The sequence below is a fragment of the Triturus cristatus genome, chromosome 7 (genome assembly GCF_964204655.1).
Source record: "Triturus cristatus chromosome 7, aTriCri1.1, whole genome shotgun sequence".
NCBI lineage: Eukaryota > Metazoa > Chordata > Amphibia > Caudata > Salamandridae > Triturus > Triturus cristatus.
This window is the reverse complement of record NC_140590.1, coordinates 1,741,164,350-1,741,177,170: the sequence shown is the minus strand read 5'-3', so window position 1 is coordinate 1,741,177,170 and position 12,821 is coordinate 1,741,164,350. Positions and strand designations below refer to the sequence as shown.

Sequence of the window (12,821 nt, the reverse complement as noted above, 5' to 3'; positions counted from 1 at the left end):
TTGACAAGGAGGTCCAGCTCCACCCTTCTGAACTTTGGATTCTTGTCTGTGGGCATGGTGTGGGGTGTGGGTGTGGATGGTTGTGGGTGAGTGGGTGTGAATGTGACGGTGTGTGTGTGAATGTGAAGAGGGGGTGTTTGTGAAGGAGGTTGTGTAAAGGTGTGTAAGTTAAGGTGTAGTTAAGGTGTGAGTAAGGTGCAGTTGTTTGTCTGTGGGGTCTGGTAGCAGTGGGTCTGTTGCAGAGGCTCATGGGTTGTGTATGTGGGCCCTTTTTATTGGTCCATTTGTGGGTGTGGCTGGGTTTGAATTTGTGGTGGGTGTGTTATAAGAGGTGGTTGTGATTTAGGGCCTCTGTTTGCCTGTTTGGATGTGCCAGGTCAGTCATGGAGATGTATTTTGTCATGTAGACGTGTTTTGTGGTGTTGTGTGAGTCGAATTGACCCTCCTTGTGCTGTTTTACAGTGTCCTGATTCTGTACGAGTATTTTTCGCGTAGGTAACATCCGTACATACGCGATGCTGGGTGGGGGTGCTGGGGTACGGTGTTGGGGTACTGTGCGTACAGGTACGGGGCTGGGGTACGGGCCTGTGGTGCGTCGTGTACAGGTGGGGGGTTGGGGCACGGTGTTGGGGTACGGTGCGTACAGGTGCAGGGTTGGGGTACGGTGTTGGGGTACGGTGCATACAGGTACGGGGCTGGGATAGGGGCCTGGGGTGTTGCGCGTACAGGTGGGGGGCTGGGGTACGGGCCTTGGGTGCGTCACGTACATGCACTACGGTCCTGGGGTACGGTGCATACAGGTACGGGGCTGGGGTACGGTGTTGGGGTACGGCGCATACAGGTGCGGGGCTGGGGTACGGTGTTGGGGTACGGCGTGTACAGGTGCAGGGCTGGGGTACAGTGTTGGGGTATGGTGTGTACAGGTACTGGGCTGGGGTACGGGACTGGGGTGCGGTGCGTACAGGTACAGGGCTGGGATAGGGGCCTGGGGTGTGCCGCGTACAGGTGGGGGGCTGGGGTACGGTGCGTACAGGTACAGGGCTGGGGTACGGGCCTGGGGTATGGTAAGTACAGGTGCGGGGCTGGGAGACAGGCCTTGGGTGCGGCGCGTACAGGTGCGGGGCTGGGGTACGGTCCTGGGTTACGGTGCGGAGGGGGGTGTACGGTGCTGACATATGCGGGGGGAGGGTGGGCTGTACGACTCGTATCCCGGCACAAGTTTACCCGTGTACATGTGTGCTACAGCGTTCGCTCCGGGTGCGTGCTTGGACTTCAGTTTTACGATTTGTATGTAAAACTGTCCAGGGGACGTCTCGTAGACTTTTCCCGAGGCGATTCATATGTGTTCGAGGCATGTGGGCTGCTGAATTCATATCTGTGCATAGATCGCCGCCTAGTGTTGGGTCCGGATGATTGTATATTGTTGTCCTGGAAGAGTCTTCGAAGTATCACGAGATAGGTGGCTCCTCCCCTGGACTACAGTGCGCATGGGCATCCCCTCCATCCTTAGATTGTTTTTTTCCGCCATTGGGTTCGGATGTCCTAATCTTAGCACTTTCAGTGTTTAGGGAAAAACTTTATTCTGTAAGGCCAAAAGGCCTTTAAGCTCGTCGGTATTGTTTTCGTTCGGTGACAAGTACTTTGGTCGAGTTAGTTCTCGAGAAAATCATCTAAGTTAGTCGTTTGCCCTTCGACGCCAGAGGCCCGATCGACATCGGCGATGGAATCGAAGACATCGAATAGCCCCTTTAAGCGTTGCCCTCTCTGCAACGCTAAGTATGCTCGCTTCGACGTGCACCCAGTGTGCAACAAGTGCCTCTCTGCAAACCACGACGAAGCCACTTGTATGGCGTGTTCCAGGTTCCGATCGAAGAAGACTCTTCGCATTCGTCGAGCAGCTCGGCTCGAGGCGCAGAAAGCGGCGCCGAACCCGGACAACATCTTCGGGACCAAAGATGAGGAGGTTGTGGACCTTGAAGGTCAGGGACAACTATCGGATCCGGCTTCGGAGCGTGAATCCGACTATGATGCCGAAGATGAGCGTTTGGTAGAGGAAGACGATGTCATCGAAGAGGTAGGAGACGACGGAGAGGCCCTCGGGGCCGAGGAGGATAGCTCTAATGATGAGCTAGGCCCACCTGTCGGTACAGAGCCCGTCGGGGCACTCGATAAGGCTCAGGTCGAGGGATCGCCACAAGGCCTTACCCAAGATCATTCCTCTCGTTCTACAGCCCCGCATAAAGGCCCGGCTTCGAACTTTTCTAAAGAGCCATCGGTATCTGAAGCACCATCGTTCGATCACATAAAATCAAAACCGATGGCACAGGCACCGAAATCAAAACCGCAAGTGAAAGTGTCTCTAATAGTCACCAAGGCCTCGAAGCCCTCGGAGCCGAAGACACAAAAGAAGGCCGTCAACGCCGAGAGGTTTCACGGAGACGTCGAGTCAAAGGCGGCACCGAAGACCAAGGTCAAGGTTGTCGACCCGAAAGTATCAGCGTCGAGGATCGTCGACACCAAAGGGAGCGAGCCTCAAGAGCCAAGTCCGCGTGTCGAGAAAACGACATCCGGTACGGGGCTCCATGCCATGACGAAGAAGGTCTCAAAGGACCATGTCGAGTCGACAACGTCGTCTCCCTTCGCACAGAAGAAGGTGTCGGAGTCACTATTACGCATCCACGACAAGGCTTCCATGCTCGGCACGAAAGCAGACCCGCAGCCGAAAACAGTCAGCACAGTTCAGACCGCGTCGACGCACATCAAGTTCGGACTACCACCGGCGGTACGACTGAAACTGTTTGACGCAAAGAAGGGTCCCGAACCGAAAAAGGGTATCGACCCGAAGAAGCCTGTCGACTCAACTAAAGGGGTGCCAATGGAACTGAGAGCTGCTGCCGAAGACCCTCGAGAACAAGACGAGCCGAGGCAGTTTATCGATGCCGAGACTGGTAGACTTTCCATACATAAAAGAAAGATAATGCCAGAAATATCAATGGAGCCCTACAAAATTCCATTGAAGAAAAAGAGACCAACATCACCAGTTCTGGTGGAACATATCCACTATTATAGCCAGGAGCCAAATTCATTCTCACCCACACAATCAGATGTGGATGTAGGGGATGCTGGTGATGATGAGGGCACTTATCCTGTGGACACTGACCCTGACGACCAGAACCAACCCTGGGTGGACAATACTGGCACAGGGGACCCACATACTGCTACAGACACACAGACATATGCGGTGAAAACCTCTCCAACTGAGGATACTGCTGCCTTCAATGCATTGATTGAGAGAGCAGCTCTGAACCATGATGTACAGCTCCACACTGATCCTATTGAAGAGGACTTTCTGATGGATACCTTCTCTACCGCAGAAAGATCTGTAAAAACTCTGCCCATGTTAAAGGCGGTCCTAAAACAGGCTAATGACATTTTTAAGGAGACCACAAGGGCTAGAGTACTAAACCCTAGAATTGAAAAGAAATATAGGCCATCTCCTGTGGACCCTACCTACATAAGAGGCCAACTGCCCTTGGACTCGTTGGTGGTTTCCAATGCTCGGAAAAGAGCCAACTCACAAACGACGGGTGATGCTCCTCCCCCGACAAAGAGTCTAAGGTCTTGGAGACATCAGGGAAGAGAGTTGCGGCACAGGCAGCTAACATCTGGAGAATTGCCAACACTCAAGCTCTTCTAGCTAGATATGACAGGGCGCACTATGATACCCTAGAAGCACTGCTGCAGCACCTCCCAGATCAATACAAGGAAGGTGCAGAGTCTCTAATTAGAGAAGGACAGCTCATAAGCAACGCTTCCATTAGGTGCGCTCCTGACGCAGCTGACACTGCAGCTAGGGCTATTAACACCAGCGTCATGTTGCGAAGGCATGCTTGGTTGAGAATCTTGGGATTCAAACCTGAGATACAAACAACTATACTCAATCAACCTGTCAACCCCGACTCCCTCTTTGGCCCCGAAGTTGACACCACCCTAGAAAAAATCAAAAAAGATACAGAGACTGCAAAGTCTATGGGGGCTCTGCAATCACAGCAGTTTCGAGGTGGGTCTTTTCGTCGCCCAAGCAACAAAGGACCATCTAGAGGCCAAAGCTCACAACAGTCGCACTACACTAAAGGAGCTACACAAACCACCTATAATAAAAATAATAGAGGTGGATACCGTGGAAACAACGTCAAAGGCAGAGGAAGAGGAAACAACAGCTCCAGATCCTCTGCCGCCAACAAACAGTGACGGCTTGTCACTGCCCCCCGACCACAAAACACCTGTCGGGGGGAGAGTCCAACAGTTCCTGCAGGTCTGGAAATCCATCACTACAGACAGGTGGGTCAGAGGGATTATCCAGTACGGTTATTGTCTGGAGCTAACATCAACTCCACCAAACATACCGCCAAAAAGCCGTCCTATGTCCGCAGAGCACTTGCACTTATTGCATCAGGAAGTTCTCAGTATCCTCAAAAAGGAGCCATAGAACTCGTGCCTGTACAAGACCAGGGATCAGGGGTGTACTCACTGTATTTTCTGATCCCCAAAAAGGATGGGTCTCTCAGACCCACACTGGATCCAAGACCTCTGAACAGTTACATTTTGTCAGAGCATTTTCACATGCTCACCCTGCAGCAGGTGCTGCCGTTGCTCAGTCAGGGAGACTTTCTCACAACACTGGATCTCAAAGATGCGTATTTCCATATACCCATACACCCATCACACAGAAAGTATCTCAGGTTCACTATTCAAAATCAACATTACCAGTTCAAAGTACTCCCTTTCGGAGTAACGACAGCGCCCAGGGTGTTCACCAAGTGCCTGGCAACAGTAGCGGCATACTTAAGGAGACAACATAAACATGTCTATCCTTATCTGGACGACTGGCTTATCCAGGCAAAGTCGGCCCAGCAATGCGTCAGTCACATGTCCCACACTATTCATCTTCTTCACAGCCTGGGATTCTCACTGAATTATCCAAAGTCCCACCTTCAACACTCCCACGTACAGCAGTACCTAGGCGCGACCATAGACACTCTGGCAGCCAAGGCACAGCCAATTCAGTGAGGATCAACAGCATGCAGTTGCTGATAAAGAAGTTCAGACCTCAACACTCGCTACCAGCACGAGTGTTTATGCGGTTGATAGGCATGATGGCCTCCTGCAGCTTCATAGTCCCACACGCGAGATTACATATGCGCCCGCTTCAGGAGTGCTTAGCACGTCAGTGGAACCAGGCTCAAGGACAGTTGAAAGACCTAGTGTTGGTAAGCGGTCGGGCATACACCTCTCTGCATTGGTGGAATCCACAAAACCTTTGCAAGGGCCGACCGTTCCAAGAGCCTGTACCACAAATAATACTGACAGCGGACGCGTCTCTCCAGGGATGGGGTGCTCATGTACTCAATTACACAGTGCAGGGGCTATGGACGACTCAGCAGAGGAAAATGCCCATCAACCTTCTGGAACTGATGGCAATCTTCCTAGCACTGAAAGCATTCAAAGCACACTTCTGCAACAAAGTCGTGTTGATCCGAACAGACAACATGACTGCCATGTACTACATACAGAAGCAGGGAGGGACGCACTCTCCACAGTTGTCTCATCTGGCTCAGAGCATGTGGAAGTGGGCCATTCAAAGGAACATCTTCCTCATGGCGGAACACCTCCCGGGCAAGGACAACCAGATGGCGGACCTGCTCAGCAGACACAGCCACCACATGCACGAGTGGGAGCTACATCCATCAGTACTCCAACCGTACTTCCAGCAGTGGGGTCATCCAGAGATAGACCTATTCGCCACAAGGGAAGACGCAAAATGCCAAAGCTTTGCCACCAGGTTCCCACATCCACAGTCGCAGGGCAATGCGATATGGATGAACTGGTCAAGCAGATTTGTGTACGCTTTTCCCCCAGCACCATTAATACCGCCAGTGGCACGCAAACTAAGGCAACACTCGATGACGCTCATCCTGGTTGCTCCAACGTGGGCACGCCAGCCATGGTACACCACGTTTCTAGAACTCTCCGTGGTACCGCATCAAAGACTGCGGCTAACACCCAAGCTTTTAACGCAGAGCCATGGCGAGATTCAGCACCCAGATCCGCAACAGTTAAACCTGGCGATCTGGCTCCTGAGGTCTTAGAGTTTGGCTACCTCAACTTGCCTCCGGAATGTATGACTATCATCAAGGAGGCAAGGAAACCCACAACAAGAGCATGCTATGCAGCTAAATGGAAAAGATTTGTCATGTATTGCACAAATAATGACATCAATCTGCTGGATGCATCAACTCAAAACATCTGTTATCTGTTACACTTATACAGATGCAATCTAGCGTATAATTCCATCCGTATACATTTGACCGCACTGGCAGCTTACCTTCAAAACCGGCAGCACCTTTCACTGTTCAGAGTGCCTGCCATCAAAGCTTTCTTAGAGGGACTCAAAAGATTCCTCTAGACACCAACCTTCGCCAGTCTGGAACCTCAATGTGGTCCTCACCAGACTGATGGGACCACCTTTTGAACCTCTACACTCCTGTGAGATTCAATTTCTAACCTGGAAGGTAGCTTTCCTAGTAGCCATTACTTCACTTAGAAGAGTTAGTGAACTCCAGGCACTAACCATTCAAGAGCAATTTATACAGGTTCATGCAAACAGGGTCGTCCTACGCACCAACCCTACATTCATGCCCAAGGTGATATCGCAGTTACATATGAACCAATCCATAGAACTGCCAGTGTTTTATCCTAATCCTGAGAATGTAGCAGAAAGAATGCTCCACACACTTGATGTCAAGAGAGCTCTCATGTACTATATTGACAGAACACAAAGGTGCCGATTACGATCCTGGAGAAAGCGGGTCCAACCTGTCGGTCTGAGCGTATTCTCCGTCCGACTCGTACCCGTTTGGTAAATTTACCGACCATGGAAGTACGATCCGTATGGAAATACTATTTCCGTACGAATCGTACAAAACACCGACCGATGAACTAAAACGCACAAATCCGACCCAGGACACCTCCGACGTGACGTCGGTAGGCATTCTGGCTGCGTTTCCCGAACCAGGAAGTACGATTCGTACCCACAGCAGTCCGGACGTCAATATTTTTCCGGCACCCAAAAAGTGCCGGAAAAGCAAAGTACGTCGCGAAACGACCAGATTTGGGGGCCTGGTACGCGCCGTACCCCCCCCAGCCCCCGTATGTACGCACCGTACCCCCAGCCCGTACCCCCAGCCCCCGTACGTACGGCCCGTACCCCCAGCCCCCGTACGTACGGACCGTACCCCCAGCCCGTACCCCCAGCCCCCATACGTACGGACCGTACCCCCAGCCCGTACCCCCAGCCCACGTAGCGCTGGGGGTTCGCGCCGTACCTACGCGGCTGGGGGTATGGTCCATACGTACGGGGGCTGGGGGTACGGTCCGTACGTACGGGGGCTGGGGGTACGGGCTGGGGGTACGGTCCATACGTACGGGGGCTGGGGGTACGGGCTGGGGGTACGGTCCGTATGTACGGGGGCTGGGGGTACGGGCTGGGGGTACGGTCCGTACGTACGGGGGCTGGGGGTACGGTCCATACGTACGGGGGCTGGGGGTACGGGCTAGGGGTACGGTCCGTACGTATGGGGGCTGGGGGTACGGGCTGGGGGTACGGTTCGTACGTACGGGAGCTGGGGGTACGGGCTGGGGGTACGGTCCGTACGTATGGGGGCTGGGGGTACGGGCTGGGGGTACGGTCCGTACATACGGGGGCTGGGGGGGGTACGGCGCGTATGCGGGCACATGTCTCCATGGTTGCTATGTGTGTACGGTCCGTACGGTGTTTTTCCGACCGGATGAGACATGGTCTGGCTGGTACGGATCGTACTTGCGCGGTCGGACTGGATTGTAGACATTGGGACGGTAAATCGTCCGGGGACGTGTCGCACACGTTTTCCGACCCAAGGACGTGTGGGGGACTCCAATGCGAATCGTATGGAGTTTTTCCCATACGAATCGTACTTGCCAGTTCGTACGGCACTTGTACGATTCGGTCGGAAAAAAATCCGGATACGATTCGGACGGGGGACATTTCTCCAGGATCGGAATCGGCACCAAAATTTCAGGAAGACAAAACAACTGTTTGTTGCCTTTTACCTGCAGCACAAAGGCAGCCCCATTTCCAAAGCAGGAATAGCTAGATGGATCGTTAAGTGTATACAGATTTGCTATCACAAAGCTAAACGCACACTAACGATTCCTCCAAGAGCCCACTCCACATGAAAGTTAGGGGCCTCCATGGCTTTCCTGGGAAATATTCCTTTAGAGGAGATATGTAGAACAGCCACATGGTCCACTATACATACATTTACGAAACACTACTGTGTAGATGTACACTCAAGACAGCAGGCAGCTGTAGGACAGGCTGTTCTCAAGACTCTATTTCAGACTGCTGCAGCTGGCACTGGTAGCCGCCGCTAAATGGAGGGACTGCTATATAATCTATGCACAGATATGAATTCAGCAGCCCACATGCCTCGAACTGAATATGCTACTTACCAGTATGCATCTGTTCTTGGCATGTAGGGCTGCTGACATTCATATCGCCCACCCTCCTCCCCGGCGCATGTAGCAGCTGTAGCATTCAGTAATTACTAGTTAGCATGGTCATCATTCACTATATTACACTCCATCTATGCCACAATGGCGAAAAACAATCTAAGGATGGAGGGGATGCCCATGCGCACTGTAGTCCAGGGGAGGAGCCACCTATCTCGTGATACTTCGAAGACTCTTCCAGGACAACAATATGCAATCATCCGGACCCAACACTAGGCGGCGATCTATGCACAGATATGAATGTCAGCAGCCCTACATGCCAAGAACAGATGCATACTGGTAAGTAGCATATTCAATTTTTCACGTACGAATCGTACTTCGCCGTTTGTATGGTACTTGTACGATTCGTATGTAAAACAATACGGATACGAGTCGTACGGTAATTTGTTTTAACGGATTGGAATCGGCACCATTGTGTAGTAAAAATTATCATACCACTAGCCTTTACTTTACCTTTATTAACCTCAATCTTGCCAATGTTTGCTGTTAACCCACAGAACAGAATACTTCCTATCTTCAAAATGCTTGTCAACAGGTACCCCTCCCTTCCTGTGTCAAATTAACAGATATGCTTTTCTTCACTCATTCCTATGATGTCTATATTAATGGGACAATAAGTGCATTTTTTTTCTAATCGACTACCTGTCTTCTGCGAGGTTTCAGATCTTTATGAGATCCGGATAAAACATGCTAGTAACTGATACCTAATACATATAAATATTTTGTGTTCCAATCACATTTCTTACTGTTTAACTGATGCCTTGTAAATTGAGCCTATTACCATTAGCCATAACATTTTTTTGATGATAAGCTGAATTGTATTTATGTTAATGTTAACAATAAAATCAATCAAAATATATTTAAAATAAACTAGGGCTGCTGTTTGATTTCTTATTGATTTTGCTGCACATTGGGACTTAAAATAATTTCAGATTGTGCCTATTTTCTGTATTCCCTATTACTAGAAACCCTCATGGCAATACCTTTCTGCATCCGCATTTACATGTTCTGCGTTGTACCCTTTTGAATATTTGTAATACATCTTTTGAGATATAACTAACTTAGTGAGTCTGTCCTGACTAATGTGACTGTATTTTTGATATGTTGTGTGGTGCCTTGTCTCTGGGTACATTTCCTCTTGGAATTATGGTTTAACACCATTCCTGAACCATTCACCTATGGGTGTGCTATTCTTCTGGTGTAGGAAATTAAGGTTTCCCATGCCCACACTAGGCTGACCCATTGTAAACTCTTTCCCTTTAAAGAAATTATGCCTCCATTTTTCATCACTTCCTTTTTTGAATAAATCACTTATTGATGTCTTCCTTTTTCCAGTAAGTGCAAAACACAAGCTCAATACTGCACAATGTTAAATAAGAAAACAGAGTATTACTAGTCTGATAACGTGTTCCCAGGGAGCCCACTAGTGACTTGCAGTTGCCAGCAGTATATGCAGTCAATTCCATCATTAATGCATTGTTTAACTTTGGTCACCTGCCAGGATCTCATTCCAAGCCTTTAAAAAATAAATAAAACTTTCCCCATTAAATGGCATTTTTAAACTTTTCTGACTTATAAGACTTTGCTAACATTTCTTCAGTATGTAATGGGAATTTGCAGAAAAACAATGAAACTGTTTACTTGTTGCAGGTTCACAGTAGGAGATTCCTCAGAATGTGCTTACTTAAGTCACAACAGTGTAAGAAGCTCGGAATGTTACTTCAAACGCAAGTGGATCTGCACAAAAATACCCAATAAGAAATGAAGAGAACAAACAAAATCAGCAATCTTACACAATTTTCATTATTTGCAGTGAGAGACTGTGTGGCACACACATATCCACAGGTACTTGTGAAACTGATCAAATTACTTACCCGCTCCTTCCCAAAACACCTTTGAGAGCGGTTGCATTTCTAACAAAGTGCACTGTGCTGATGAGAGTCAAAGAAATCATAATAAGTGTGTTATTTTTCTTGTAAATGTGAAATTTGCATTGCTGATTCTAGGCACAATTATCTTATCAAAATAGCTGTTGGGATAGGTTTTAAAAACATTGACTAAAAAATAGTTGAAATCACAACAGTGAAGTTTTCAGAAAGCTTCACCACATGGGTGAGAAATGTACTGGAAAATGAACCACCGTTAGCTGCAATGTATTAGGGATCTGCAGTGGTGGTCTAGAACTTGCATGACTGTCCTCAAGGTTCATCTTCTGAGGGTCCGTTCACTCCAGTTCTGGGTTGGCGTTGGTTAGTGAGCGTAGCAGCAGATGTGACCATGCTGTGAAGAGGCAGTGGGAGGAACTCTTGTGATTCTTACCTTGGGTGCAGCCATTCTGCCACACATCAATGAGCTTAGGGACGGTCAGGAGCTGTTGGAGCCTGCAGGCTAATTGGTCAATGGGCCACCACATGAGCCTTGCAGTTTATGAAGGAACAAAGAGGAGGTGTCTGCTCTGTGGTGGAGACTGAGTCAAATGAGGAAAGTGTTGTCTATGGCTAGAGGTACTATGACACCATGCTGTCCTCCCTTCCTATCAGATCATGTTGGGGGAAAAATACAAAAAGGAGGAAAGGAGGAAACTGAGGTCATCTCAAAGGAATTAGGAAAAAATGAAGCAGACACAGATGTTACTGTCTGACAGGTTGACACACTTATATACTCAAAGAGGACAGGGAGCAGGGATTCGTTGACCTCAAGGAGTTGAGGTGGGGTACTACTGTGACGTGGTCTTGCTCTCCTCATATCAGGTCCAGAACTGGGGTTTTGTGTTTCTCCTGCTGAGCCAAGATAGTATCAGGCTCACCAAACTAATGATGTCTCATCATTTACAGGGATCTTCTTGTATTGGCGATTTGTCTTTACCCACAGCTAGTCAAATGGGGAAAAGGTGTGGTATACAAGAGATATTCTCACTAGAAAAACCAGAAAAGACTCTGAGTATAAAGGATAATGTGCAGAAGGCATCTTTGCTGAGATCTGATATGGCTTTGAGCAGGATGGGAATAGTAGCTCTTTAATTTTGCAGAATCAGAATCTTAGCTTAAGGATACATCTCTGTAGGAAAATGAACCAGAGCACAAGAATAAAGCTTTTCTTCAACACTATAAAGAGCTGTATAAGATGCGAGACCGGATTTCTCAGGGGGAATGTGGATGAATTTCTTGGTTCCATTGATCTATCTAAACTTTTAGAAGGGCAGAAAAAAAAGTCTTAGAAGCAAAGTCAAAATCGATTCTTACCATCAAGATCAACTGCAGCAAAAACATTTTATTTGATCGGGGGTAATTGAATTTTGGCAACTAATAACGTTAAAGCAGCAATTGTAATGATAGAAGCTGAAAAGGCCATTGATTTAGTCAGTTGGATGACTTGTGTTTGATTCTTGCATAGAAGTTTTTTATAGCAGGAAATGTTTAATAATGCTTCACAATTTGTATACGGAGGCAGTAGTTAGAATTATTATTAGTTCAAAGAGATAGGATCTTTGGGGCCGATTCAAAGAACTAATATGAGATAAAATCCTAAATGTACTACTTTTGGTATTCACAGAAGACAATTAGGAGTCCTAACTTTATTACTACTAAATGCCTTCTGTGAATACCAAAAGTAGTAAATTTAGGATTTTATCTCAGATTAGTTCTGCAAATCGGCCCCATTGACAATAAATAGTGATGCCTTACTGGGGTGCCCAATGTCACAAATGCTATTTACGTTTTTTAACAAGCTCCTGGCATCAAAATTACATACTGATGCTTTGATTTTGCCACCTTCCGAGGGGATATCTAAACTTAAATTGTTTGCAGATGACACAATTTTATATTTAAGTGTAGAGAAAGATAATATTCAAGGAACCTTGGGTAGAATGCAGGAGTTTACTGTGGTTTACAAGATCAATAACTCAAAGTCAGAGGTTTTATTGTTTAATGCTTAGGTGTGCAGTCTGCCCAAACTCTTAAAACAGCAATTTATTTCCCAATAGCCAAATCAATATCTAGGGATATCTGTTACCTCAATATTTTGGAATTTATATAATTTAAATTATATGGCTATGCTTAGAAGGGTTTGGATTTACTCAGTTGATGGCCTTCTAGTTCGCTATTACTAATTGGACGTTTTCCTCATCAAAATGTCACTCATACCCCTATTTTTATTTCTATTTGCCAATGTCCAAGCTAAGATTATTTGGGCATATTTTCAAGAAATTTACA

At 47.9% G+C, this 12,821-nt stretch overlaps 1 protein-coding gene across 4 annotated transcripts in view; it reads left to right on the top strand.

Moving 5' to 3' along the window:
* LOC146812972 (C-type lectin domain family 2 member B-like) overlaps positions 1 to 12,120 on the top strand; it is a 375,324-nt gene extending 363,204 nt beyond the window's left edge. For all 4 annotated transcript variants that reach the window (XM_085614655.1, XM_085614654.1, XM_085614653.1 and 1 more), the window contains one exon: positions 10,261 to 12,120. In XM_085614655.1, the coding sequence (XP_085470781.1) occupies positions 10,261 to 10,375 (115 nt within the window). In that variant the 3' untranslated portion in view covers positions 10,376 to 12,120. The remainder of the gene's footprint in view (positions 1 to 10,260) is intronic.
* Positions 12,121 to 12,821: the final 701 nt, after the last annotated feature.